The following is a 26,359-nucleotide window of genomic DNA, read 5'->3' on the forward strand; positions in this document are numbered from 1 at the left end:
TCAATTGTCGAATCCTATATAGGAAAAAAAAAAACATGCAGCTGATGATACCAGCTTCAGTGGTGGTTCAGAGTGCAAGAAGCTCTTGACGCGCGAGGTTACGATCCGGAACGCAACGGACCAATACCCCCGGGGAAAAGTCATTTAGCTGTGCGAGCTACTGGCTGGATCCCACGCTGTACCTGACGCGATTTCTTTAATGAATGTCAACTGGCAAAAGGTCGCAACGAGGACCGCCTGTGTCGGTCGGTCTGTTACCGGTGCAATATCTTGTCGGCTTCGGAAGCCACGCCACGCCGTCACGCGTTTGACTTTGCACTAATGAAGATGTAGCCCTGCGTCGGTGCTGCCGTAGCCTGCACTGCTTGTGCACTTACTCTACCCTTCGCAAACGTGTCTCCGGGAGAGTTGATTTCAGCGAAAGAAATAAAAATGGACGACAGACAGCTTCTGTCCTGTCAAAGGGCAAACAATGTTCGAGCAGACCCAGCTTATGAAGTAAAATATGAAACCAATCACTGTGCGAATACGATCACCGTGCTGGGTGCGCGCTTGTCTGGTGCAAGTTTCCCAGCGGAAAGGTAACCGGAGACTTTACGTCACGCTACACACCCGTCTTCCCGTCGCTAGGTAACCCTAAGCCAACTGGAAGCAGCATTCAAAGAACCAACAACAAAATGGCGAAGAGCAATCCGAGTACACTGGAAGGAGCGTCGTACGGTGGTGGGCGCGATATTGAACAGAGGACCAGGACTTTCATGTCAGGACGCTGTCAGAACGCTGCCCTCTCCCATCGAGCCCTTCGATCCGATCGCCCTCCCGTTCCGTTCCGTTCGCGATGCGATGGAAATCCTTTTTGGCCGGAAAGCTCGCTTCCCGGTGGTGCCGCCGCTCTATTCCCGGAAGCGCTAGTCGCCGATCTACGCGGTAATGCGGCTGCAACCGCACGACGGACGTATCGGACGAAGTGCGCCATGGGAAACTTTGACAGTTCGCACAGCTTGTTCGAACGAACATCAGGATCGGTGATGGTGGTGTATGGTGGGGGGCAAAGCCGCGCTTCCACTCAATTGCCGGTGTCGGTATAAGGTTACCTGTGCGACCTTTTCCAGGAATTGAAGCTACGATTTTACAACCGATAGTTCAAGGGCGGAGCCGGGTGTTCCAACTAGACGACAGAAATGAAGAAGTCACATCCGGATCGGCGACCTGCAGGCGACACTTGCAGCTCTCGGTGGTACCAAAAATAAAACTCCCCAAACAGCCTGATGCTGATCCAGCTGTTGAATTCGAGCAGCTCGTCGCAGTGGCCGATGCGCACAAAAACCTCGCTAATAGTTTCCGACATTATGGTCGGCCCGGTCGCCATTTTGATAACACAGCCACCCCCCCCCCCCACTCCTCTTTCCAGCCCACTGCTGGGAATGTGTTATAATTGTAAGTGTCCACATGGTTTTACCCAGTGAAGTGCAAAGAAGCGAGTGACGAGGAATGCATTAGGACAAACTCTGTGTGTGTGTGTGTGTGTGGCTTGGGGCTAAAAATAAAATACGTTCCACCTCGCTCCTTCCGTCTACCGAAAAATTGGTCACAGCTTGGCTCAAAGATAGTGTGCTTTTTAGTGTTTGGTTTTGGTACTGCGAAAAGGATGCGCTTTGGGTAGCGGGTGGGTAGCGGGTGGTGAGGCGGTTCAGTTCAGCTCCAGCTGACGCGGGCTGCTGTACCGGTACATGACAGGAATGATAGAGTGATTTCATGATTGTACCAAGCGGCACCACCAGCAACACCAGCAACGGTGCTGATGGTGGTTGATGTTTGAAGCCCGCTCCGAGAAGGAGCGCACCTCGGTAGCGCCGGGGCCGGGCCGGGCCGGGGTTGGTCCGGTACTCTGTCCAAAACAGCTTCCTCCCTCTCTCTCTCTCTCTCTCTGATGCACTCAGCTGCTGAAAAGCTGCTTTCTTCGCGCACACCGCACGGACAGCCGCATCGAACAACAATGACTTTTCCTCGTGCTTGAGAAAACTGTTATCAAGCTCCTTCTTCCGCTCAAATCAGCTTCTCACGCGGCGGCGGTGGTGGCGGCGGACACTACCACGAAGCTTGTTCCTTCTTATTATGATCCCCGCTGTACCTCGTCCCCCGTTAGTTTCAATTTTATTTTCTCCTGTTTTTTCTCTCTCTCTTTCTCGCACTACCAGTCGAAACTTGATATAGCAGGTTGCAGGAGGATGGGTGAAGGGAACAAAAAAAAAACGCATCCACCGCACACACCGCAGCAACATGATGCTGCTGTCGGCCGGGGGACTCCAAGGAAGGCGTCCTCTGGAAGAGATACGGTACGTGGCGAAGAGCGAAAATAGAGTTTTTCCTCGCACACCGACCGACACCCCGGGGGGGAAGTGATGAACAAATAAAAATATTTGCCGGAAGATAAAAAGCGTCAAACTTCTTGGCAAATGTTGCCATTCCCCCTTGCTGAGCCCTCGCTGCTGAATTCCCATGGAATAATGGCCGAAGGCGGGATGGCTTGCTGGGATGATTTGAAAGCTCGTTTGTGCTCGGCTTTAGTGTTCCTTCCTCTAGGAACCGTTTGTGGTAGTCAATTGTGATTTGAGTGGAGTTGAAAAGGACTCAAACCAAAGGAACCATTGAACCGTAATGAGGCGAAGAACGATGATGCGTTATTCTGCGAGAAACATTATTACGCATATTGCGATGCAACAATGCATCAGCATGTATTCTGCCATCTCTACCAATACGGGGTACACCGTCGGCATAACATCGGCCTTCGTGTGTTGGCGGATTGTGGTACATTTTACATTGCCAACATATTGCTGCTCGCACCGGAATGCAATCAATGTGCCCCCTCACAACCCATGTACCGGTGGTGTGTGTGTGTGTGGCTGAGATGGGGTTGATAGAACAAGAGCTTTGGAATGGCAAAGGGGGAACAGCCATCCTCGTGCCCTTCCTGGACATCGGGCTGCTCGGGCTTGGCTTTTGCCAATCATTCTTGACATTTTTCGCACTGCACGAGCTCGTGGCTGGCGTGCTGGCCTGCCGCTACGGTGAACATAAGAATGTCACATCCTGGAAAGATCCGTTCGAATGACCAGGAATGGATACGGGGAAAAATCGAAACGCAAGAAGAGGAGGATGAGAGAGAGAGCGTGTGAAAAACTGAAAGAAGAAAAACAAAGAAAGGAAAGAAAAGTGGAAAATCGCCACGCCATGAAGGCGTGGGAACGAATCGGTAATCAATCTTCTTCACGCCCTCGAGATTGATTTTGCTGTCTATCGATCGTGCTGCACCGGGCTTGGTATACGTGTATCGCGAGTGTTTCACGTCGCTGCAGTGTCAGTCAGTGGAGCTGCTGCATGCAGGCACCGCCGCGGTTGGCAAACAATGGGACCGATTGCAACCGTCTGACCGGACCGGACCGAACCGGGGATCGGGTCCCGGAGCTGAAGAATATTGATAGAACAATGTTTCAGGGCACTCCCAGGCGGAGGCCAGGCGATAGGCTATGAACGCTGTTGTTAAGATAATCTTATCATATTGAGTTATATATATATACAATGGAATGAGAGTGAAAGAGTTTTGCAATGTTTGACTTTCCCCCTTTGCCTACGATGGCGCATCTATAGACCCGTATGCTGCACGGATGAGCAGACGCAGGATGTTTAAGCTTATCGATATTGTTAAAGAATGTTTTAAATTACATCCATGTTGATCAACAGCTATCAGGTAGCTTGTGTTCAATAACCGCAACACAAGTATACGGGATTTATTTCAAGTTGCTCCTGTGTTAAGCTGGTCGTTCTCAAAGTACCCGTTAAGACGCTGGCAGGTACAAGATGTTGTCGAGATGTTGAAGAGTTTGTTAGAAGAGAAACATACGCATTGAAGCGGTGGAAACCTGCTCATATGTTGCAGCGAAATTAATCAATTCGTTGGATAAACGATGTGTTTGAATTACATTGAGTTATTGGTTTCTTTTTATTTCATTGCTACAGCCAGGATTATGTTACAAAAGCAGCATCACATCGGATTTGACACGCATAACTTTAAACTTGTAAACGACTTTCACACAATTGTCGATTATGTTCAGCTATCAAATGAGTTATTTGAATTTTTCTTTTTTCATAAGTTTTTAAACTTTAAAATGTTTAGTGGTGCAATAGCAGTCAATAGCAAATGACAATAGCAGTTCTGATACCGATAGAAAACAGAAGATATGGGAATAGGTTGCTTGGTTTGTGTGTGTGGTAACTAAATTTACTTTTTATTAAATGTTGATCACACATTATGAAGAACGAACAACCTTATTCACGCGTGTGCTTTTTCTTCATTCTGCTATCTTTTAGGAAAGTGTGATATTAAAGTCTCATTAAAAACAACCTATCATCATCAAAGTTGCTTATAGATTTGATATTCACACTCACACTGCAAGTGCGCATGTTGCACCTAAGGTCAGTAATAAACTAGATTGTTGGTAGATATTTCGAAAAGGAAACAATCACCTAATGTTACTGTACTTTTTATCAGAGTAACATACAGCAAGATATGGTCACCAGTGGAAACAGTGTCTTTTGCTATTGACAGTTTGGCAAAGTGGATATCATGGGAGATATGAAAACTATTAGACGTTACATCTGGTCCTGAAGGTCTGGCAAGCCTGGCAAGAAAAAAGGTTTCACATTATTGTAGTCGTTTTCCGAAATGCGATTGGGAACAGCATTACTCAATTTTCCAGGATATGTGACGGTAATATTATAGGAGCAATATACATTATTGAGATTTGATGGGTAATATTAATAATTTTGCTAGGCTGAAAATGGCTTTCAGTAGTTGTGTAGCAGAACAGAAAGAAGCATAAACGCAAGCACTTTCCCAGAACTGTAAACATGAATTATCTTATGCAAAAAGAAAAACCCTGTTCAAAGAATCGCGTTTCCCGGCATCATCCTACAATAAAGCTGTTCCGCCTGGGTAGCTTATAACTTCCACTCCCTCCCCTCTCCCAAAAGGATAGTATTTCCTTAAGCCACCTCGTTATCCAGCCGCTTCATTTAGCTCCAATGAACGTTGATAGTGTGCGGTCGCTAGGAAGCTTATTCGGCACGCGACACTGATTTCTCGCCCGGCCATGGACCTGGACGGACTTTTAGTCTGCACAACTAAAAACCCCCTGGCACTGCACGGTGGTCTGAGCAGCATGGCGAGATGAAACATAATGCCACCAATAATCGCTGCCCCCCCCCCCCCCCCCCCCCCCTTCACTGGAAAACTTGGTGTGGTGAGTTGTGCGAGATGAAATCTAAACAATTTTCCATCCCCGGAGCGCCACGTTGACCTTGCGGGCTTGAAGATGCTGTTCGCTCAGGAACAGTAGAGAGAGAAAGGGAGAGAGAGTGAGCAAGCGAGTAGAGGGGACACTGCTGCAGAGTCCACAGGAGCAGCTTATGGAAAAAAATGCCAAGTGCGGCGTCGTCTCCCCGTCGATGGTCGGAGGCAAAAATCTGGAAATAAGTGAATACCGTAAATAGTCGGGAAGCAAAAACCGAACGGAAAAGGGAGGGCGGAAATCCGGAACGTGGTCGCTGCAGCCGCTTGACCGCGAGAAAGATGTGCCGCGTGACTTACGTGCCGCGGATGGTGAGCAACAGTCCCGTGACGCCTGCCCCCTCTGGTCGGGGAAGGACATAAATAATGTGCTTATCGGCTAACGCCATCATCAAACTCCGGAAGCGGAAATTGCTTGCCGGCAAACTAACCGGTTGGAACAAACGGAGAGCCACGCGGCACAGTGACCAGTAACAGATTGCTGCCGCTTCTTCAGCGTGAGCTCTGCCCTTGAAAACGGCTCAACCGTGCCGGATGCTGCGTGCCAGGTACGCGGTCCAGGAGGGAATTGAATTTGCTGGATTACGCCCGGCAAACGGGCAACATTCCAGCGTGCCAGCTAGCGTACCAGCCAGCCAGCCAGCCACGGTACTTGCCGTGATTGTCGTTCGATAGGAAAATCGAAAAGGAAAACGGACAAGTTCGTCGCGTACCGTGGCAGCCAGCTCACCCACCCGCTACACAATAATGCCGATGATCTATCTACCGGGCGCTCTGCGGCTGGTAAACCGGTGACCGTGCCGCATTCCAGATGCGTTTGCTGTTAAATCAATTCCCTGGCACAGCCGGGGAGTGTATGCAACGCATTGATGCTGCTGGAAGGATGCCGATCGGTCGTGAAGTTCAAGGGCACGATCGAATTGGAAATCGTTCGGGCAGAGACAAACGAAGAAAAAGTGCATCAGACCGCGGGTGGAATGAGGGCTAGCTATCGGTACGTTTGCAGCAGCAGCAGCAGCAGCAGCAGCAGCAGTAATCCAGCTGGCACCAGTGTCAAGTCATCCTCGACAGTTAGTTAGTTGGTTGAGTAATGGGATAAAGGGCACACGCTACACTACCACGCTCAAAATGGTGGTGGCGTTGATTCGATTTTCTTAATTGTCGATGGGTTTCGAGCCGAGATAACGTGGTTGACCTTCAGAGGCAACGACGACGAAGAGGCGATGGACATTATAATGGACATTGCTCAAAGCAAAAAATAAAAAACACTGAATGCCGTACATCTGCTACCGATTGCATATGCCACGATTGAATTTCGCGTAAATTTCATTTACTTTTTAATTTATCGCAGCACTTGAAATGCCAACGGTGGCTTGGTAAAAAGAAGGTATGCCATCCTTTGGTCGCATTGTATAATGGATGCAAACCCACCATTTTGCGGATGGAATCGAGATGGAAATTATTTATTATGCAGGGCAGCGATTTAGCCGCGATTTTCATTCCAACAGCACACCGCAGCACCGCAGCACCGCAGCACCGTAGCGGGGCAGCTGCTGGACAGCATTATTCAACTTTCTACTCACGAATACATCTCCCGTAGTGACTTGTGTGACGCTTATCCTTTTTATAGTGCACTGGAAAACTTTATTTTGCGCTTACCCAGTATTCGCGGGCAGATGTGGATTGAGAGTAGTTGAGTTATTGGCTTATTGTCCATCCGCTAAAGAAGTAATGGGGACGGATATGAGTTTTCCATTAGGGTGCGTCCAGTCTAGGCGACGATTAGTGGGAAAAGCAAATGTCCTATGCGTCGTTCGTGCACCATCAGATCAACTCGAAAGCGATTACAGTTGATACAATCAAGTTAGATTCGAATAGTTAGACTTGGTTTGCAAATCTGGTAAAAGATTGGTGCAGCATGATATCGTGTCCTTCTATTACATGATTGAAAGATATCGTCGTATCACAGTACCGTGCATATTGCATAAATTCCTGGCACATAATTCTTTATTTTAAGGCATTTAGATAGGTATATACAGCAACCATTTTGGCATATAAAGGAAGCATTTCTTCCAAGGTTGCAGGATTGGAACGAATCTATGCTAGACACATCTACAGTGTGCATAAAAGTTTATCCAGTCCTGCAAGAAACCGAGAATTACGCGGATTTCTCGTGGAAAAGCTAAGCCTAAAGTTTTAAATCACATATTATTCGCCCCTGGTAATATTTTACTTTATTTGTCCTCTTACTCTATTAAAAAAAACTTAGAAAACAATGTTATGTCAGAAATAGCCGAGCAATTTAAGAACAACACGTAAAAAATGTTTATCCACTCCTATGTTTTTGTCTTGTTCCACATTACATATCACCTCAGACGTTTGCAATAACAACTTCCCATCATTTTTGCATTAATTCTTCAATAACAGCAGAGCAGATGTCTGATACAATTGTTAATTCAAATCAGTTTTCAAATTTCCTTAAAATAATAGCCTGATGTTCTGATACTGATATTTGATAATAAAAATAACTTCTCAAAATTCGTGAATCTTTTGGATTCGATTGTGGTCGAGGAATGTGCCAGCCATGCCAAAATGTTAGTTTTTATATATATTCATTATTAAAATTCTAAGTTTTATACTTCCTTTGAATATGCAGCTTTCTAGATTACGTTTCTCATGTTCAGCTTGTATGAGGTAACTAGAGAGCTTTCACTTCAATATTGGTAAATAATCGTATTTTATCCCCATTTTAATGGTGCATTTCATTTTTTTCGTCTTATGCGCATCTATCGAGGTCCATTGAAAAACCAAAATGAAGCAAAAGAAGGACTAAAGCGTATGCTGTGTGATTTTCATTTTTGGGCTTTGGTTTTCCATTAAAAATCTGTCAGTTTTTCTACAAAGGTTGAATATACTTTTTTCCATACTGCATATGTAAAGTGAACTGTTACAGGCTTTTAATACACCGCTTTAATGCTTCAGCAGCAAAACCATCTCACTATTTCCTCAGAAATTGTCCGGATAAACTGGGCAAATAGGTAGTAGACCGGCTTTGCTGGTCCTCACTGTACCTTTGCTTCAAATATTCTTTAGTCGTAACGCAAGTTTATCCGCTCCGAGGAACTTTCACCGGCTGATTGACTGCAAACGAGCGCAAGGCAATGACGCAGGTGGTTGCTTTTGGCTGGCTTTGGTTCGCTGACCTTCCTGGGCAAGCCCGCACGCTGGCGACGCTGCCAAACTCGGTAGCCACCCGAAAGCCAAAGTGCTGCGAACAACTAGGATATTACAAATTTAATATTGAAACTCAATTTAATCAGCTTGGTACCCCGAACCCGGTAATGCTGACGTTCGTGGTGGTACTGCTTGGCAATGCGGATGGTCTGCCCGGTCTGATCACTGTAAGCAATAAGCAGCGGGGGCGCTTGCAGTGCACAAACTTGACGGCACTGCTTGAATGCGCCAGGAACGAATCTTTTTCGAACGTTAAACTATTTCTCGTACTCGGTACTCGTACTATTTCCTGTTGAAGCTCCTTTCGGTCGAGTGTTCCGGTTACTTGATTGCTTGCTGTCTGCATCGTGAGCTGCTGTTGAGAGTCTTCTTTTCCTGCAGCACGCCATTCCCTCGTTCGTGTTTGAAGGAACCTGTTTTGCGGCATAATTTAAGATTGAACCCGATTTTCCATCTCATCAATGTGGATCAACTTGCGTTTTTGTCTCGGTCCAGCAAAGTAAGCGATGGTATGCTATTCGTTTGTTCCGCAATTGTGATCCTCTCCAATTTGTCTAAGACGAATGTAAGGCGAATACTCCTTGTTGATGGTGGCGATGGCCGTGGGCCAAAACCAGCGTAAAGTATGATGATGAATCAGCGCGATGAACAAATGGTCAAAGTTTTTCACTTAGACGAAGCAAAATACAACCCAATGCTATTGATTTCGATTGCAACCAATGCCGTCGGTAGATTTCATGCAGTTTTCGACGAAGTCATTCCGAGGTAATGGTTTTCACCAGCAGCGCTGTCATAAATCTCATGCAACGCGATGCGCTAGTCGGTCGCTAGTGCACAAATCCAGTCCTGTCACGTGCAACAGTCGCAGATCTGGGACTGATTATGGCTGCATTCTGCACGGCTAACGGTGGACCGATGCGTGCTGCAGGGATGGCACGAATTATAATTGAGACTATTTTTAACTCCTCCAAACGGTCCGGTATGCCAGTGACAAGGGAACTTTGTAACGCTTTCAGGATCTCGGGCTGTCGCACTCGATAGAAACGGTTGGAAACGGTTGGGAACGGGGGCATTGGTGGATGCCGCGGGACATACAGAGGGGAGTTTCGCTGCAGTGCACCACAATCTGGTGTCCGGAAAAGTGTGTGGCTGACAAAGTAGCGTGGCATGAAGTACTACTTCGATCCCCGTGAAGAGAATGGGTTCTTCATGGCGCAACCCTTTACACCAATGTCACCAGTGTGAAGAAGCAGTGATGGTAAAGGTTCTCTGCTTCATCTTCCTCTCTCTATCCTGATGGTGGCAGATAGTAAAGTGCTACGTAAAAGAATGATTGTTCCACCCTATCACCCGGGAGAGAAGGAAGCGAGTGCAAGTCACTCCGCACAGCTTCTCCAAAACAGACTTTCGACGATGACAGTGAAGGAATGTTCCCGCAGCTTATTATTCTGGTTTCGCTGCTACCCATCGAATAAACTGCGATTAATGAGATAACATTTGGTTGCAATGCTGCAGAGGTGAAGCTTTTCAATTAGCATTATCGAATGGAAAACATCGTTAATACCCTGTTTTTAGCGATCGTGGTCGTGTTACTCGAAATCCAATTACCTTGCTGTGTTCGGATCTTAGTAAATCCTTAACGTGTTTACAACCTGTGTGCATCGCATCCTAATAATCCTTGGCGCAGTGCAAGTTGTTTGCGTGGCATTTGCATTAAAATCAGCTTAACGAGGTGGCACATGTGCGGCAGAGCAGAGGGCAATTGTTTGAGGCCAGCGGAAGAGAAACAAACAGGGAGCAGATGAAAGGAGTCAAACGCTCGGTCGTTGAGTAAATTAATGCTAAGCTTCACTCGCGGGTTGCCGATGTGAGACACTCGGTATGGTATGATGATCCATCCTCGGCACTACGAATTGATGGAATTACCGTTGGAAAAATTGCCTTGAGAATTGCTAGTCCAGCGTATGTTATGCAATTGCAACCTTCCAATGATTCTTATGCGTACAAATACCATCGGAGTTTAGATAGAATTGAAAATATGTTAATGGCATGGTAATATGCAGAGGATCACGTATTATAGGAATACATTTGCAGCATTGGAAAAATGCAAATAAATACCTGAAGCATATTTAAAGCCAGCCATGCGAATGACGAGGAACACATTTGTACAGTGAAAGTTATTAAAAGGGACAAACAAATTACGAAGTTGAACTGTTTTCTATGTAAAAAATGCAAATAATTGGAACCGTTCATAGATTATGTACGTAAAGATGAATAGGCTACTAATATTGCGCGTTTACAAGATTATTAGGTGCTCCTTATTGCTCGTTTTAAAAGTAAATGTCATCGTCCGTAACATGAAATTAGTTATTCGTTGCTCTGTTGATTTGCTAGCAGTAGAACTACAAACGCTGCTCTAGCATTCCAGAGTAACTAACCCATCCCAGGTAACTGAAAAAGGATGAAAAAGTCTTTTGGAAAATGCATCCCAATCGCGCAAACTCAGGCCTCCGAAATACCCCAAGGAGGTGGCGAGATGGACAAAATTTTTCCACACCTTCTCTATGCGGTGGTGCGCTGCCGCACCATTACAATTGCAACCAATTACCAAAGTCGCACGAAAGCGATTGTCTCGCCTTATCATTTTCGCACCCAACTTTGCCGTCCACCAGCGGGCTTCTCCTAACCGACTTATAAATTTGTTTATTCATCAGCATCTGGCATCAGGAACAGATCCGCCGCAACATCGCCGTGCCCGACCCGACAATGACAATGCATAACCCATATCCCGTGGCCATTTTTTGGGGGTGAGGGGGTTGGACCAACGGGGTGGTTGTCAATGATTGCCCACCCAAGGTGATGTTGATGGATGGTGCGAGAACAGAAGACAAATGGTCTGGCGTGAGCGTGAAAGATGCAAATCCTTCCGTCAAATCCTCGCGCAGACAGCGGGCCGTCGAGTGTGGCCCATGGCCACCGGCAAGTGGCAAGTAAGCCAATCTGCCTTCCGGTACCGACACGGATCGAGCAGTTCGTCACCTGGCGTCATCTTTGGACGGCGCTGGACGTCTTTCTTCTCGTTCTTCTTCTTTTGAAGCTATCTCTCTCTCTCTCTCTTTATCTTTCTCCCACTCTGCCACGCACATACATTCTGCCAAGGTTAAACGATCTGAAGGCAGAACTCTGCCTGTCTGATCTTGATGCATCTCTGCACCGGCACGACGGTGTTGGTCACGGGTCCGAAAAACAAAGGTTCCCGCATAGCATCAACCACGCGCGAGCTGCTCTGCTCTGCTCTGCTGGATTGCTGGAGTTCTGGCGTCCTGGTGGGGTGCACCCTGGTGTATGGTCATTGCTAGTGGCGGACGCTCGGTGCTGGGACTTGATGCATATTCATAGTCATGGCCGGTTCATTATGCCGCAGCCAGCCATAGTCTTTTCAATTATGCTGCGATGCAATTTGCTGTGGCCACTCAACCAGGCCATCCTCTACCAGCGCAGCGCCAGCAAGGCCGAGCCCGGACTTGGAAGCTTTGTTGGATTGTGTCACTCATGCTGGGCCGCAAGGGTAAGGTTAAGGTTGCGCTTTCGTGTCTCGAAATTGAAATGGAGGCTCTTAAGCTTGAAAAACGCTTAAAACATAAACATTTGCACGGCGGTAACACGGACCGTTTACTGTTTCGACGTTGCACTCAGATTGCGGATTCTACCATTTCGTTTCCGCTTCGCTTTGACTTTTCCTCCGAAAATGCCGTTCTTGTAACGCGGCCCAGCGTATAATGTGGTCGCTCTGAAGCCCTTTTAATTAGCGGCACAACTTTTACCTGCACCACAAAGCCAAGGACACTCTTTGCAGCCTATTCAGTTCTGGTTCTTCTGCTGGTTGCCGCAGGCATCGCAGGCATCCTTCGACGTGGTACACGCTGGGTCGGAATCCGAGTGGAACCGGTCGTTCAAAAGATCTAATTAATAACGAGGCACATCGTACACCAGCGGGGGCTTTTCACTGTGAAGTATCGTGGATCAACTTGAACCTGGCCATTTCTTTAGATTGTGGCCGAAGCTTCTCTTGTGAAAGAGTCCTTCAACATAATCTGGCTTACGGCAGACTGTGTCCAGATCAACATCGAAGCGCCAGAGATGACAAATCCTAAGCGGAAACCGAAGGCGATCGATGGTAAGCGAAGGTAAACCACTCTCTGAATTGTGGTAAAAGTCCATCAAAAACCAAATCTCATGCCCGAGAGCAGTGATTGATGGGCGAGGAATCCCTTACACTCCGCAAGGTCTCCTAAACCTTCGCCTCATCACTCAATCACACCTCAGAAGTTGTAGATGGGCGGTGTCAAACACCAACACCGACGAGGCATCACCAAAACCGGTGCCAATGCAACTGCTCAATGGACGTTGGCGATTGGACGGCATCCGAGATCTCCGTGCTGGTGATCGCCACGTGACATGCGCTTTCGGTTCGGACCATTTATCGGTCTTCTCGATCGGCTCGCCACCAGCTCGCGGTTCGTTGTTTGTTGCACGCGGTGGCCCTTCGACCGTTTAGTAGTGCGTCTTTGGGGGGTGGCGTGACCGAAACGGATTGCCGCTGCCCTTGTACGCTGCACGGAGTTCAAGTGACCTGTGGCACTTGGGGCCACGCTAAAGGGTTTTCGGTTTTTGATTAATATTTCAACTCCCCGGGGTCGCTTGTAAGCATCACGAGCTCATTACTTGCCCATAGATAGCTAGCGTTAGGCCCTTCGCCGTTGTCTATCGATGGAAGAACGACTCCAATCCCTTTGCTTGCTGCTACGACACGCTGGCATGACGAAATTTGGCCCTCTTTTTTCTTCGCTCGAGCTGGTACTAGACAGGGAAGGGATAGCGTGCCACGACCACTACTTGCTTTCGATGGACAAAACATTAACAAGCAGTACTAGCCGCAAAGTAAAAATCCCGTTTATCATGGAAGGTGCAGCTGCGGTGAGAAGTCGGTTCATGGTTGGTTCGATTGTTTTAAAAGGTTTGACCTTTGAACCGATTGAACGCTTGGTGGGCAGAGACTGCGGGAGAGAGAGAGAGAGAGAGAGAGAGAGAGAGAGAGAGAGAGAGAGAGAGAGAGAGGTAGAAATCCAATGATACCCGATGCCGGAGGCTCATAAACCGCAGGTTGCATCACCAGATCCCACCCACACCCGGTTGGTACTATATACCAGGTGTCAGAGGTCGTATTTCGCTTTTATACAAAAGCATCAATGCACGAATCATCATAATGGTGCCCTGTGGTTGAACATCGGGCTGCCATTTTAACTGTATTTGTTCTGGCAGAATGCTTAACGGCGTAACGAATAGCACCCGTGTGGAAATCGTTTTTATTTTTTTAACTTGGAATGGAATTGAAGCTCGCCATTTTTGTTCCGGTAATTAAAACGCAGAACCGATAAAGCCGGATGCGAATGTTTACGCAGCATAATGGGTTCCCTGCACTCAGCCATGGACGGATCATGGACGCGAAAGCACGAGCAATCACAGTTATGAGAGTTCTCTTCTCTTGGTTTCGCGGTTTCGACATTTGTAATTGTAAGAATCATTCGTTCGCCGGTCTAAATGGCTTCGCGAGCTATAAAATGCAATATCAATTGGCCATTGGAGCGACGGTAATGAAAGCCAAATGGGGGCGCGAAGGGGTTTTAAGCGTGTGTAAGATTGATTTCATATGAAAAAAGCGGTAGAGGCGTTCAATTTCACTTCGCTTGCACCGTGGATAACAGGAACTTTAAATTAATCATTTTGAAAAAATCAATACATATAATGTTGTCGTAAAGTAAAATAAATGTAAAAGTAATGCAAGTAAAATAGTGATTAATGCACACACCTGGTGGACTCGAACATTGCAGTTTGCATCTCAGCTAATGCTTCCGTTAGTTAGCGAAGCTGAGTAGGATTGTGTGAAAAATCATGGTTCTAGTTGTATCAAATAAGCGACAAGACGCAAATGATGCTGATGCGGATCATTTATAGTCTTTTGAGTTTTGTTTGCTTGCTGTGCATCATATGTTAAGCATATTTAGCAAATATCAAGCCATTGAAAAACTTACATCACAGGTTTTTATTGAACACCACTACATTGCACATCGAAGAACACCAAACAGTTCATAAACTCCAAATAGGAAGAAAAACTGGATGAAGATGATACATTGAGTCGAAAACAAATATGCAAAAATGATATGTGCTGAATGAAAAAAAAATTCTGACCGGAGGAAAAGCTGTAGGAAAGAGGTAAAATGGAGGAAAACATTAATTGAATACAAGACAACTGCACATCGCCTTGTCATCGCGAAAGAATATCGCCTTGTGAGATGTTGCAATAAAAGAGCAAAACCCATAAATCTGGGACAACCATCAATTTCTACTGGAAAATCCTGATTCAATCATCCAAAATGATATTGCTGATAGGACCAGAGAGGTTTAAAGTATCACCAGCTCCTAAACTCTGGTAAAACTGTCTGGATGCACGATCAGGTAATTTTACAGAATTACAACACACCAATGTTTGTTGTTTGAACGGAATACGTTTTAACAACAAAAAAAAAACAGAAATAAATATTTCACATCCGGATGATTTTTGCTTTCTCCGTCAGTGCAAATAGTTAGTGTAAGTTTATGCCTAACCTCCTCAACCGTTTGGCACTGAAACGAAGACTCCATAATGAGGAATCCATATTATGTAGTGCTTTGATATTCTGCAAACAAGCAAACTATGTTATGCTCATTACATCAACAAATTAATGGAATATACAACAACATTCGCTCATCGGAGAACTTAATTGCTACCAACATTACACTCTCAAAACCATGAACCGTGGCGGATCGGAAGAACCAACCTACTCCTCCTTCCTAGATGTGGGTTCGGGCATTACGGCAACAGCGACCCATACCATCGAGCGGGCCCGCGTTTCGCTAAGGTAGAACCGAACGGAACCGAGCGGTTGGTGGGGTTGTAAATTCAATTTTCTCACCACCGCCCCCGTACAACGGGGCGCGATTGAGAATCGAACGAAGCTATCGACGAGGGCGAAGTCGAAGCCGTGGCCACTACGGTAAACGCTTGCGAACGGTAAACATTGCATCGGCGCATCTGTGTGGCCAATTTTGTCGATCGATTAAAATGCTGTAATTGGCTTAATATCTTGCCGGCCTGAACGCGACGCTCGGCGACGAGCCCCTTGGCTTCGCGAACGGGCCCTGAGGGCCTGATGATGGCAGCCACCACCGCGATTATATTGCTGGATCGGAGGTGCGCGATCGGTGAAGGGAGCTGGTGACATTTTGAAACATTAGGCCAGAAATTGATTGGCTTGATTGAATTGTGGCGCGTGCAAGGAAAGCGCTGCTTTGGATTACACCATGTACGATCGTGGCACGGTATGGGCGGGGATACCAAAGATCGATCGCAAGAACCGAGGACTCAAACACCGTGCCTAACAAGAGCAATCAACGCGGACCCCGAACGCGCAGAGCGTCGCTGCTGAGTTGCTGTTACTCGGTTGGATTGCACAGTGTCATTACACTAATTATTGGATCAATAATGAACTGATAGCGTGGTCCGGGTTGGTGTTGCACCAACATTTTAATCACCTGGTAAAGTAGTTCATTTGCCGCAATTTTTTTTCGTTGTTGTTTAATGAACCATCGAAGAGTAAAATGCGTTTGATGTAAGCGACCGGGCGAACGATGCAAACTGCATCTGGCAGCAATCGGTTCATCGTTCGCCCCCTCACCACCCCTGGCGGTGGTTGCGAGTTTAATCAACCGGTAAAATCGGTTGCTAACATCGACATTTGAAGGCATCGGACAATGTGACGCCACGCACTGTGTTACGCTTCGATGGCATCGGCTCGCGTATTTAGCATAACTCGTCGGGATCGAAGTTCATCGAGGGCATCGGCCCGCTTAACCTCAGCCGATTATCTTGTGCGGCACAATCGGGAAGGAAGTCCGTAGTGATAATTACACAATCGAGAGAGTCCATAAATTGGGGTGTTCATAAACTAATGGTAAATAATGCTTCCATGTCCATTGGTGTCCATTTGTTGGATGGACGTAGCAGCACTGCAGCACCCAATTTTTCGGTGTATTGTAGTGTGTTCAAGGACAACTTAAATGTATGATTTTTAGAATGATTACTTTGCTCCATGCTGCTAACATTTCATAAGTTATTGTTCACCATTATGTCGAATGCGTCATGGATTTTATTGATATTTGGTCAGCATGTCGCACCTCGGCAGGTTTTCTTCGCTTTTCGGGATGGAAAAAAGGCGTGAAAGGTTCAATTCGAGATGACAACGATAACAATTTCACTCGATATGTAAGTATGTAAGTGAGTTAGTTGTCAAAACGTGATGATACTAAGTTATCAATCCCGCCCATCTCATGCTGCTTGAACCTTGAAAATACACGTAACGAAATCTAAAATTTCTCATGTTAACGGTTTATATCGTTGATTTAAATCCAGAAAACACTCTTGTAACATGCTATTTTGTCAATCCGGCGGTTTAATATAGTAGAGAAATCTTACGCAAAACTTGTGCTTAAACATGTGTATTAGCTTTAAACTTTATCATTTATCATTAACATCGTTTTACGGGCACCCTTGGAAAAAAAAATCGCCCTTTTTATGTTTATTTTCGTGCTTGATCCCGTAAAGATTACATAAACAACGATTAATCAATCAACCATCAACCCCTTAACGGGGTTTTATATGCAAATAGGTATCATTTAGCAAAAATATTAGGCTCGTCCGTTTCGATACGGGCTCGGCAAACAAAATTATTATTAAATATTTAATAACAATGTCTGCATTTTTGTCTTGGTAATAATTGGAATGGGGATGCAATTCGCCGGTTTATCCGAATTGTACGATTTTTTGCGCAAATTAATAGCAAAACAAAGTTGATGAAATAGGTCTAGCTGCACGACACACTACTAAGAATTCTCTCGTAGTTTTAAGAAATGATTCCAATTGTACCAAAAGTCTTCTTTCCCTTGTTTTGGGAAGGTTCTCAAGCCTGTATGGTATGTCGTTTTAAAGCATTATCAAATACTTTTACAATGCAATTAGTAACTGTTCATAAAGCTTTACTATGACATTTTTTTTGTAGAGTTAAAAATTGTCCAGCTTTGAGCCTGAAAAGTCTATTCTACGCGAAAGTTTAATAAATTACATTCATTTGAAGAAAACATCAGCTGAACGTTATCGTTTGTTAGTTGAAGCTTATGGCGAACATGCTCCAACCCAAAAATAAAAATGAAAACAGGCTTCAAAGATTAAAAAGAGGAGATTTGGATGTTAAAGACAAAGAACACTCGGGTCAAGCTAAACAATTCCAAGATGAAGATTTGAAGATTGGTCATGCACTACGATTCTTACAACAATTAATCCGTTTGGAGCAAACTCTAGCTATACAATGGCCAGCATGGGATAATCGATATGAAAATCTGTTTTGTATATATATTATTTCATAAATTGTTCCTTCTGAATACGAGTTGTTAGGTTAGTTTAAAAAAATATTTGATTGCACAGCACCACACTATTTAAGAAAGTATAGAAAAACGGGTCACTGATTAGATTGCTTCAAATGATTAGCACATGAAATTCGAAACAAAATTCAAAAATTGCCTGAAAAATGAAAAATAATTAGGAAATGGGCCAGCAATGGGAAATATTTTTCAATGTTTTTTTTTGCAACTGGAAAACTGAAAAAAAAAATTAATGCATAGACCAAGCGTGCATATCATAGCTTTCAAAACATGCTTCCTGTGGTGGAACCATCGGTCTTTAATGCGATTCACCTCTTATCGGCTTCGCGTTTCAATAAAATCGTAAGACGCATTTCATGCATATTTGCATCGCACATACCGGGAGGGGACATTGCAACATGTGTAGCGTGTGTAGACTGACTAGAAGGGGAAAAATAAAACCGACCGCTGCCTTCCACCCCTCTAGCACGTTGTGCCTGCTTCCTGAATGCTCACTACTTCAGCTGAAGAATAGTGGTGGTAGTGGCACTGGTTCAGAGAGTCTATTTTTCGGTCGACCAGAGCCGTACAGTGGCTGGCTGACTGGCGATGAATATGTATTACCTGGCCCCGGATCGAATTGACTTCGGAGCGAGCGCATCTACCATCACAATGGTATTATGTTAAAGAGATAGAGAGAAGGGGAGAGAGAGAGAGAAGGACAGAGAAAGCCAGGGTCGAGTCTATCCATCCGAGATTATCCTTGGCGGGAATGGGAAGAAGAGCAAATGTGGGATGCGCCTCTTTGTTATCGACTGACCGGCCACCATCGACCAAACCCATCAAAGAGCTCTCGCTGGTCGCTATGTGCCTGGTCGCTGGCCTTACAACAAACACATGCAACAGATGAAGACATGGATACACGCACACGATTCACCGAGCTCATGGAAGATGCTCTGTAACTCTGCTGGGGGAACCATTTATCTGCCAGTCAGCCAGTCAGTCAGCCAGACGCACGACTGCTGCTGCTGCTGCTTCTCTTCCCATCGGTGCATGCCGATGAAATATGTCCAAATTAGCATTCATCTCAGTACACCCGAGTGGCGTTAATTTGGGCAATAGATTCCTCTCCACTCCATACTTCGCTTTTCCTGGCCGTTCCGCTGCCGGCTTTAGATCGGAATCAATTGGAAGAAACTTGGTGCAACCTGGAACACGGTATCGTATATGGTAATATGCTGCCGTCTGTCTCCGAACCGAACCCAAGGAGCCAACAGTGAGGGGCTTACACACACACACTCACACACACTCACTCCCATACCTGACGGTACCGATTATGCAACCACCGGCATCCGGAAAGTGGATTGTCTTTATGCTATCGCTACTGCTACTACTGCGGCTGCTGCTACTTACCGGTCCAGTGACACCGCTATCAGGCTGTAGACGGACGCAGCCACCGAGACGCCCTGTATGTACGGTACCGTTTTGCACATCAACCAACCCAGCATCCACGCTGTTGAGAAAGAGAGAGTGAGGTAAAGCGACAGAAAGCAGGCGTTAGAAATTGGAAGTCAGACTTGGAAGAGAACTTTGATTAAAATTTGTACTACTTCAGAATTCGGTTGTTGGCGGAAGCAGTCCCACTATGTGTTATGTGTGCGTGTGTGTCAGTGGGATGTGTATGAAATTAGCATAATCTCACGTCACGTGGGGTTGTTGCATCATGTCGATTGCGCGTTATACGCACAGTGGTGTGGATGTGATAACGAAGCGAACAACAGAAGCGAACACCAGGTACAATTCGAGCGCGACTTGGTGGTGAGGAATGATGCGACACCGTGTTGGGCGCCTCCATCGGTTTTCCCCTTTTGATAAGACCCCGACCTCGACCCCGACACACTTAATGAGCGCTGGAAAGCCAGGAACACACCCAGAGGCCCGGATTCTGCAGAGCCAAACATGGCGAGGATGAATACCGCCGTTGCATCACTTGTCCCGGTGCCAGTCAGTCGCTGATGACAACGCTGTAACTACATCGTGGACTCGTAAGTGTGGCGCCCCTCCGACGGTTCGCTCTCCTAGCTCCTAACTCCTGGATAGAACCGAGGGCCAAATGTCAAAGGTTAAGGTCTCCGTTTCGCAGCTCGAGCTGCCATTCATCAGGTAACAACCTCAATCGAAATGTGGCCGCCCACTGGGCCAGAAAAAAAGAGCTCTTTCTGTCAGACCGACCCCGGCCGGTCGTCACGGCCGGTGTTGCTCATAAATTACGAAATTACCAGTACATTTGCACGGATGTACGGTGCCCTCACGCTCCTCTAGTGGCAAGGAGCAGCTAGGAGAGCGAGGGGGAATGCTTTTCAGGCCGCCTGCGGTACCTTTTCATTAGTTAAGCCACCGGGGACGGAACAGGAGCGGGAGTTGGACCAAGAGGCCTTTCGGGGGTTTTACCATTTCTTTCACCACCTCTCTTCAGGCCACTCCGAGCATACAGGAAGCGCGTCGATCTCATTAGCGGGTGCACGCGACCCGTCCAGTAGTCGCAGTTCCGTAATCGTCGTCCTTCCCGTAGGCACGTCCCTGTGCCGAGCGGTGGCCGCTTACCCCTCGTCGTCCGCTTCGTTCGCCATCATTAACGTCATCTTCACGGCATCAGCGATGCAAACCGCAACGGGCCTAGTAGGCTGGCAAACGTCAACGAGCAACCAACCAACCAACCAACCAACCAACCAACCAGTTTGCATCATTATCACGCCCCTTGGTTACCATGGCCTACCGCCTGCGCCTCGCCTCCTCGGCCATAGGGTGAATGAGTGGATGGATGGAAGGAGCAGCGGTTAGTCTACCATACAACATTTCTAAGCACACACACACACACACACACACGCTCACTAATACGTTCATCTTGATCACGGTTCCCAGGCATTTGACGGTACGGTCACGGACTCACGGGACGGGCTGCCGGTGACAACTTGGCATCTCGGCGTAAGGACGGGCTACTGGGTTGAAGTTTTGAAGATAGAACTTGGGCCAACACTTCTCCTTTCCTCCGCCTTCTCTACTCCATTTCCCTGCTTTCTCCGCGATCCTGCCCGCCAGCATCGTCGTCGTCGACGTCTTTGGTTGCCTGATGGATCCTTATTCCAAAACTTGACAGTACGAAGCGGCAGCTGGTTGGTCTCCGGTTTCGGGGCCACCATTCCGCCTGTACCGCCTCTCGCTACAGCTTTTACCGCACTTATCTGGTGCCGTTGGTGGTGGTTTTTGGGGGGTGGTTGAGCATAGTTGCCAACATGCACATGCAACGCAATCCTCGAGGGAGCGAAAGGATGGGGTGGCTTTATTCATGAGCCGCATCCGCTACTTCACCTCTAATATGAGCAGAAAAGGGGCCTCATATGGCGGACCAAAGCGTTGTGACATAACAGCATAAATGTTAACGTATTGAAGTTTAACTGTTCGCTTGGAAAGTTGACGAAAATCTGGCCAGAATGGAGCACGAGGTTGGGTAGACAGATCGGATCGATCCCTCGTCTTCGGCCAGTGGCTTCGCGACTTTCATCTTCGACACGAATTCGCTTTGATGGGTTTTCTTTTCAAATCAAGGAAGGCAGTCAAGGTCGACGTAAAGGCGTATAGGCTGAGAAGCACCTTTTGCTGTAACGAGTTGGTGAGGGTTAGCTTGTCCTCGTTCATCATACTGCCCGTTGCTTAGCAAATATGCTCAGTCCCTCTCCTTCTCTTTCTTTCTCTCTCTCTCTCTCTCTCTCTCTATCTCTCTTTATTTATTTCTATCTATCTCTCTCTTTCTCTGTGCTGTATCAAGTCTTCCATCAAGGCATAAGCTTTTAAGAAAATTGAACGCAATACACAGCCTACAGCGGTCGTAGTATGCCACGAGTGGAACCGAAAACAATGCTCGTTGTAGTGCACTCCAGTAGCGGTACTCGCAGGGTTTTTTTTTTGTCTCTGCCAGTTCTACTACGCGAGACCCATTTACCTGCAAAGGCGAACTGGGCATTGTGTGACGATGCCCATATTATTCGTCCATTTGATTCTGCACATTATACATGACGGGGAGGTTCCCGATATGATTCATAAATGCGGCTCTGTTCGTAATTGATCATTTAAAACCAAAAAAATCTTTTTGGCAGAAAGAGGATTTTCAAGGAACAGGATATTGAAAGGTCATTCGTTCTCTACCGTGCGACACGTCGCGAAATTTAGTATATGAATCATTCGAAAGATAATCCCCTTCATAGAATAATCTTTATATTGCAAGGATTCATCTTCACAGCTCCGCCAACATTGCTGTCATACAATGAATGGTAAGATTATTGACCAACAAAAAAAGACGTCTCCAAAATGTGCAAAGAGCAACTAGGGTCTAGTCCCTTGTCCACATTTTATCGATTCTAATCCTAGAATCTAGCGGTTCTTTCTTTGAAAGTGACAGAACTCTATTTCTATGAAAGTGACAGCTCTAATCCTAGTCTCTAATCCTATAATATTCTTGGATTCCATACATTTTCACTAGATTCCGATTTATCCGATGGAAATGATGTTAATAGGAAGCCATTGGATGAAAAGTCGGAGCTCAATTTGCCCGCAAGTCTATAAAACTATTGGTTTGTTACTGAAATCGAATGAACTGCTGTAGAACGCAATAGTAAAAGACAAAAAATATTATAACTATCCACAAGATGCTCGTTTTAAAAATAAAAGACGTTAGTAAGGATTAGAGTAAGCTTTCTGGCACAATGATAAAGATAAATAAACGATCTAGAATTCCCTTCAACACCACTTTTCAGCCACTAGTTAGTTGCTGAAACTATGTCAGTGATGCTATACGCTAGCAAATACCGATGCTTCGTCGTCACGCCACGCCACCACAAGAAACCATCAAATCCCCCCCGAAGATAGATTGAGCGAAGGGTCGCTAGTGAGCGGGAGACGATAGATAACTTTATCTCGATCATCCGGACCGGCAAGCCGGAGCATTGCATTGCAATGCATACATATCACACGCTGCTCGATGCACCCGACCGAAACGACATTGAAGGATGCCAACGCACCACCCACCATCTAATAGCTCATGCGTGCGTACACGTGTGTGTGTGTGTGTGTGATTCGTGAGGGCTAGAAGCTGTTGAAATCCGCCGCCCACTTCAAGGCGAGACCGATCCACATAATAATTAATCAATCCAAAGGGATCGCACCCGCGCATGGTGAGGACGATAAATCAAATTTAAGAGCACAAAAGTGCAGCAATTACAATTATCACCATTTACCACTACGCTGCTGGCCGTTCGCGCACTATAAAGCATCATCGCTCCGATCCAAAGAACAGTACAACGGCCGGGCTGCTCCCCGACTATGGCAATGTGCGATCGCGAACGGTGCGCCGTTTACCCACGCGACCAACAGGACCCACAGGAGTACTACTCGACGGGGCCTTTTCCGCTCCTACGCTCAACCCGACACAGGGATAAGAAGCATAAGGACCATGTACGGATGGAGGCATTAAATTAATGGCGTTTACAAAAGGAGGGCGGGAGGCTCGGTACGGCGATAGCGAATGCATCATGGGGTTGCTATGGCGCTTCGCCGTTGTTCTCTGTTCTCAGCAGCATACAGCATTGTTTGGCTGCCCGTTTATGTGGATTGAAATGCTTTCTCGAGTCTTGTGAGCACGAGCAGAGGACAGACGCAATCCTTAAGAAAGGTCGGGCTCGGCGGATTGTGTACGCTTCGTCCCGTTTACTGTTCCCAACAAGAGGCCCGAAGTTTCGCTAGTACTTGCATACACGCGGTTCCACGCTTCGGATGGCCTAGTTTAAGAAGAAAGCCCCGCGTACCGTGTATGTGTTGTGTGTATGCAACGATGCAGCGGTTTACTGGCGATGCTTATTCTTCCAAATGCTCTGCCACCGACCCTAGCATCCTTGGCCATTGTTTCGAGGGAGCGTGTTGTACCAACAACCAGCAAGCCCGGGCAACGGCATTTCATACACGCGCCATTGTCGGGCACCCTCCTTCCCAGTTGTGTAGTGAAAGTAAGTCGGAAAATGAAGCCCACCAGGGGCCGTGGGCTGAACGAGAAGCGTCGGAGAAAATTGTTTCCGTCATCATCAGTGCCGGATCGCGGTTGGTATACCGTTTGGCGGTGTTGCTGCTGATCATATCAGCTGCATGCGTTCCATGAATCCCATCCTCTGGGCAGTACGCGCCACTCTATCTTCCCTGTGTGTGCTGTTCCATATCTCATTTCTCTTCTATTTATGAACCATATACATAACGATCCCCATTCAGCCGCCCGGAGAATAAACGCTACGCAAACGCGATTGGTTTGACGATTGTTTTACTCCATTGCCTTGTCGTCACTGTCGGTGTTAATGATGGTCCTAGAATACGTTATCAAAGGCGAAGTTGGGGTTTGGTTTTGTGTTTGTATATTGTTTTTTCAGTGCAAGGTGCCAATCCATCTAGATACAGAGTGTTATCCACCGGTAATTGCGGTGACGAGGTATTATTCCCGCAGTGATTGCGTCTCTTCATATTCATCTTTTGAAGCATTTTCTTGGATTTACTCAGCATCACTTTAACATCGCTAGAGTGCACAACATTGCGGTTTTTGTATGCAATGTCTTCCTTTGGGAACATACCAGAAGCATGATTGAACTAGGAGCACCAGTTCCAGCTTCATGCCAAATGCTTCATAACTGCCTCGCATCAACCAAAAATTACGTAAAGTTTTGACTAAAATCCAACAATTGCGCCGCACTAAAGGCTATAAGTAGTACCACGAGATGTGGAATTGTATAGCATTTAAGTTATGCTGGTATCGTATCGGAATTAAGCGTAGCGCACATCGATAATTTATAATGCGATCATCCAACTAAGAGAAGTTTGTACTGTTTTACTTAGTGCACTGTGGCAGTCGAACCATCTTATCATTTGCTCCAGCGAATTCGCTATAACGTTTGGTAACACAATATCAATCTACGACTGAGCATAAATTCCAAATTCCTCTATACTTAAGCAGTTTCATTGGAAAAGATCCTGAGAATCGTGCTACTGCAGTACTGAAGCAGCATTTGTAATGAGGATTAGTACATCGGAATTGGTGGCGAGATGCACGAAGGAAACCAAACACCTGCAAACGCCCATTTCTAGGCTATATCTCGGTCTTGGTCGTCTAGCTAGTGGCACTCAAACAGCGTATGTCTAATGAAACAGTGCGTGCTGCAATAGAAGCGCTGCTCTGGGACGCTTCACATTTCCAAGATCACTTCCAAGATCCACGGACGGAATCGGAAAGCATCCTGCCTGGTGACCTTCCCATGGGTTCCCGTTCCAAAACGGTCAGCTGACCAGGAATGCCTTTATTGCGCACCCATAAATCCATCGTCCTTAGCCAACGCCAGTGGCTGGCCAGCAGCCACCAATCCATTCAACACCGACAACTCCAACACCGAGATGGAAGCAGCAGGAGCAGCAGTAGAGTCTTAGACCAGGTGAACAGCAGGCATCGGTGCCCTTGATTCCCAGAATTTCAGTCATCTCCCAGGGTCGGCACGCCCGGTTTATGGTCATGAATATTCATTACATTTTCTTACCGGAGGCGCGCTTCATCCCATGGGACTATAGACCCCCCCCCCCCCCCTCTCCACCCCTCTACCTCAACCTTTCCTTCTCCCCTTTCGGCGTTGGCTTTGGATGGGGAGGCACGTGGAGTGCCGGATACGGTCCGGCCACTATTCAAGGATAATCAATTCCAATTAGAATCATTCTTCGGCCACTTTTGCATCACACCGATCGAGGGGAGGGAGAGAGAGAAAGGGAAAGAGGGAGGTAGGTCGGTCGCATCAAGGTTGGCCAGTGGTTGGCCATCTTGGGCTGGCCATGCGACGGCCTGTACTGTCACGCGGTTCGTTCACTAACACTTTTGATTACAAATTCAATTACAACAGTGTTCAGTGGCCAAGTTAGAAGCCTTCGGTGCAGAAGCGCCTACGAAACTACGACTGTGTTCGTCACTCATACGGCTGATGATCATCAGCCACTTCGTCACATTCACCGTTCACACAAGGAAATCCAAATCGTCCTCCGGACGGCGTTAGAGCGATGGCGATGCTCACAACTTTGTATTTGGAGATTTCAAGCGGAGGTCCAAGCGAAAGGGTCCGTGTCCATGCCTCTTGGTGGCAACCGGACAGCAAACAGTGCACGGCACCAATCTCTCTCTAACTCCCGTTCCCTGGG

At 46.6% G+C, this 26,359-nt stretch overlaps 1 protein-coding gene across 1 annotated transcript in view; it reads right to left on the minus strand.

The window, feature by feature from the left end:
- LOC125948658 (neuropeptide SIFamide receptor-like) overlaps positions 1-26,359 on the minus strand; it is a 90,395-nt gene that overhangs the window by 26,694 nt on the left and 37,342 nt on the right. The window contains exon 3 of the mRNA XM_049674925.1: positions 19,508-19,607. Within this exon, the coding sequence (XP_049530882.1) occupies positions 19,508-19,607 (100 nt within the window). The remainder of the gene's footprint in view (positions 1-19,507; positions 19,608-26,359) is intronic.

Source organism: Anopheles darlingi, chromosome 2, assembly GCF_943734745.1.
Source record: "Anopheles darlingi chromosome 2, idAnoDarlMG_H_01, whole genome shotgun sequence".
NCBI classification, from domain to species: Eukaryota; Metazoa; Arthropoda; class Insecta; order Diptera; family Culicidae; genus Anopheles; species Anopheles darlingi.